This window comes from Homarus americanus, unplaced genomic scaffold, assembly GCF_018991925.1.
Source record: "Homarus americanus isolate GMGI-L3 unplaced genomic scaffold, GMGI_Hamer_2.0 scaffold367, whole genome shotgun sequence".
Lineage (NCBI taxonomy): Eukaryota > Metazoa > Arthropoda > Malacostraca > Decapoda > Nephropidae > Homarus > Homarus americanus.
The window spans coordinates 3508591-3512269 of record NW_024743709.1 but is presented as its reverse complement, the minus strand read 5'-3'; the positions used below and the strand labels follow the sequence as shown (position 1 = coordinate 3512269).

The following is a 3679-nucleotide window of genomic DNA, read 5'->3' as shown; positions in this document are numbered from 1 at the left end:
GCATCTAACACCCTGACTGTAGTGCAGGCTGCCAACCATTTGTCGAGGAGGTGGAGTGTGGTCAGAGTAGTACCTGGAGTGTGTCACTCTCTTGACTGCGTTTACATTTCTCCATCATCACTCGCTGCATAGTTGTCATACTGGACGTCTGAAAAGTCTATGACGTGTGTTTAGTGACTGGGAGTGTTTGAAGCCACTCACCCGTCTGTTGCTCCAGGCTGCCGACTCCTCCTCACTGTGACGGCAGCTGTGAGTAACATCTAGGTAGCCACGGCGGGCGTCTGTCACCATGGAGAGCCAACCGTCACAACTCAGTGTGGTGTCGACGCGTATCTGGATAAATAGTTCGAATGAACGAGGTGATTCAGATAACTAGAATACTTGTGGTGGCGCGGTCAGTGTTGTGTCAACCCATTGCGTTAATCGTAGTTGGTGGCCCGTCGTGGTAGGTAGCCCGGTCATGTCCCGAGTGATGAGAGTCCACCCCTGATACGTCACCAGGACTTATGAAATACGAATACAGTGTAAGTCAGAGCCGTACCAGAGCATATTGGGAAGTCATTAAAGACCGAAAAGTGTTGGTAGAATATTGTCAGTGTAATAACCGTGTTTAAAAGAGTGGATATAGTGAGTGGGCTGCATGGAGTGTGTGGTGGAGGCCGACACCCTTCAGGAGGACGGTCAGCGGGCGTAATGAGGAGAGCGGGAGGTGTGTGCAGGGCTCCCGCCGCCGTCTTGGGAGTCCTACTGCTGTTGGCTGCTCTCTCCCGCGCCGCCGCTATTCATGGAGTCTCATCCTTGTCACAGCACCACAACCAACACAGCGACCCTCCACACACCACAGCAGAACCCCCCAGCGACCCTCCATACACCACAGCAGAACCCCCCAGCGACCCTCCACACACCACAGCAGAACCCCCCAGCGACCTCCACACACCAGCAGAACCCCCCAGCGACCCTCCACACACCACAGCAGAACCCCCCAGCGACCCTCCACACACAACAGCAGAGCCCACCGGCTACTCTGTGGCACCCACAGAGCCCACGCCCACACGTATGGCATCTGCCACAGGGGAGCCCCAGATGAACACGATAGAGAATGATGTACAAGACGACACGAGCAGTTCTCTTTCTGAAAACATTAAAGATCCAGGACTCAGCGGTGAAGAACAACACTCGAGAGAAGCGAGTGTCTCCACCACCGACCAGACTCCCAACACCACTTTCTTCGGTGTTGTGACTGGGCAGCCCACGACGTCACGAGGGACGAAAGGGATAGCGAGATGTTTTTGGGTCTGGTTGTCACAATATTTTGAAACCCCAACTTTGGATTTCCTCGACCCACTGCCGCGTCACCTCCCACCACGTATTGCCGACGAACATTCTTTAGCTGTGAGTGAGGTAAGATCCCTGGAGAAGGAGGTGAGAGATGGGAGAGCCAACCTTCCTGTTGGGTGTAACTTCTTGATGATTCAGGAGGGCACCGTCTTCTGTACAGGCAACAACATCACCAAGATCCCAGAGTTTGGTGAGGCGCGACACATCAAGATTCTTCACTTTTCCGGGACGGGGATCAAGATGGTGACTAGTATGGATCCTTTACCAAGGTCCCTTAAATCCCTCACTCTCTCTGAAGGGCAGCTGATGATATTCGAGGGTTGTAGGTTCTTCCAGATCGCCGGGCTGGAGTTCCTGTCCCTCGAGTACAATACTCTCTCTAGCTGGAGTTTTGTCTTCGCCTTCTACTCCAAGGACGCCCCCATGGCTATTACCATCAAGACCCTCAACCTCCAGAACAACCTCATCAGTTATCCAGTAAGTGTTGGTTAGGTTTGGTTAGGTTAGGTTTGGTTAGATTAGGTTAGGTTTGGTTAGATTTGGTTTGGTTAGGTTAGATTAGGTTAGGTTAGCTTTGGTTTGGTTAGGTTAGGGTTCAGGTCGGGTATGGGTGGTTGGTTTGAGTTAGATTAGGGTTTTAGTTTGGTGGGTTGAATTAGGTTTGGTTTAGTTAGGTTGGTTTGGTCGGGTATGGGTTAGCTTTTGGTTTGAACTTTGGTTTTGGTTAGGTTAGATTAGGTTGGGTTTGGTTAGATTTGGTTTGGTTAGGTTAGACTAGGTTAGGTTAAACTTTGGTTTGGTTTGATTATGTTAGGTTAGGTTTTGGTTGGGTTAAGCACTGGTTTTGGTTTGGTTGGGTTAGGTTTGGTTGGGTTAGATTAGGTTAGGTTTGGTTTGGTTGGGTTTGGTTAGATTGGGTTTGGTTTGGTTAGGTTAGGTTAGGTCAGGTATGGTGGGTTAGCTTTGGTTTGGTTTGGTTTGGTTAGGTTAGATTAGGTTAGGTTTACAGAGTTGGTTTGGTTAGAAGAGATTAGGTTAGGTTAGCTTTTGGTCATGATTATGTTAGGTTAGGCTTGGTTTGAAGGCTTTGGTTTGGTTTGGTTAGGTTAGGCTCAAGAAGTTGGGGCTTTGGGTTTGGCTCAGCTAGGTTAGGTTAGGCTTGGCTAGGTTGGGCTTGGGTTGCTTGCCAGGTTAGGTTAGGTTAGGTATGGCGAAGCACCACCAACCCTCCCTCCCTGCCTCACCCTGGCCAATTACCAATATACACATGTATTTACTACCGTGAGACACCCAGACAAGTCACGTTGAAGCAGCTGTCTGGTGTGTCTCTGCCTCACATCACCAGGTAACCATCCTCACCATTGTCGTCAGGCAGCAGAGGAGCGGTCACCTGTACGAAAATTTTGGCTCTCAACAATTTAAGAGATAAGAGAGAGATAACACTTCCTCACAGCGGCTCTCTTGCTTACATCAACCACCCAAATCATTTATCTATTAAAAAAAAAAGTTTATTTTACTATATATCAAGTGGAAAAAAACGTAGATAAATTATTATTTCTTTTATCATTTACCCAAAATTTCTTTATAATTATTACGAATCACAAATGACCTACAGCATAAATATTTTATTTATGTTCTCTGTTACATAACTAATGTCGGGTTACGTTAAGTAACTCGTTGTTCAAGAGGGTTTAGGTTAATTAACTCTTTTCTTCCCAAATTGACTTTATTTTCAATCTTTTCACTCTAGAGACTATTTTTTTGTCGTGAAGGAAGCATTATCAACCTTCACTGATCTGTCTGGTGGATGCTGTAAACATGGGAGGGTGTTTTTTTTTTTTACGGGAAGATGTCTCAATCCCCCTTATCCCTTAATAATAATAATAATAATAATAATAATAATAATAATAATAATAATAATAATAATAATAATAATAATAATAATAATAATAATAATAATAATAATAAAAATAATATCACTAATAACAACAAAAACAATAATAACATAACAACAATACTTCTACTACTACCACTACTACTTCTACTACTACCACTACTACTACTACTACAGCAACACCACTACTACTAATACTACTACTACTAATAACAACAACAACAACATCTTCCTGAAATATAACAACTCACCTCACAAGAGCGGAAAATGTACACAGAAAACGGGAACTCTATCATGACTAACAGAGAACTTTTATCACCTTACATAAAGAGACTGGTGTGAGAGCCATGGGAGATAGAGATAAAATAACCCTTACTCATGATAATAACAATAAGGACAACCATAGAGATATATTAGGGTGTTTAAACAGTATATGAATAGGATGTA

General features: G+C 44.9%; 1 protein-coding gene across 1 annotated transcript in view; it reads left to right on the top strand.

Moving 5' to 3' along the window:
• LOC121877450 (toll-like receptor 13) overlaps positions 1–3679 on the top strand; it is a 17432-nt gene continuing 13753 nt past the window's right edge. Inside the window, exon 1 of the mRNA XM_042383216.1 lies at positions 1–1815. Within this exon, the coding sequence (XP_042239150.1) occupies positions 694–1815 (1122 nt within the window). The 5' untranslated portion in view covers positions 1–693. The remainder of the gene's footprint in view (positions 1816–3679) is intronic.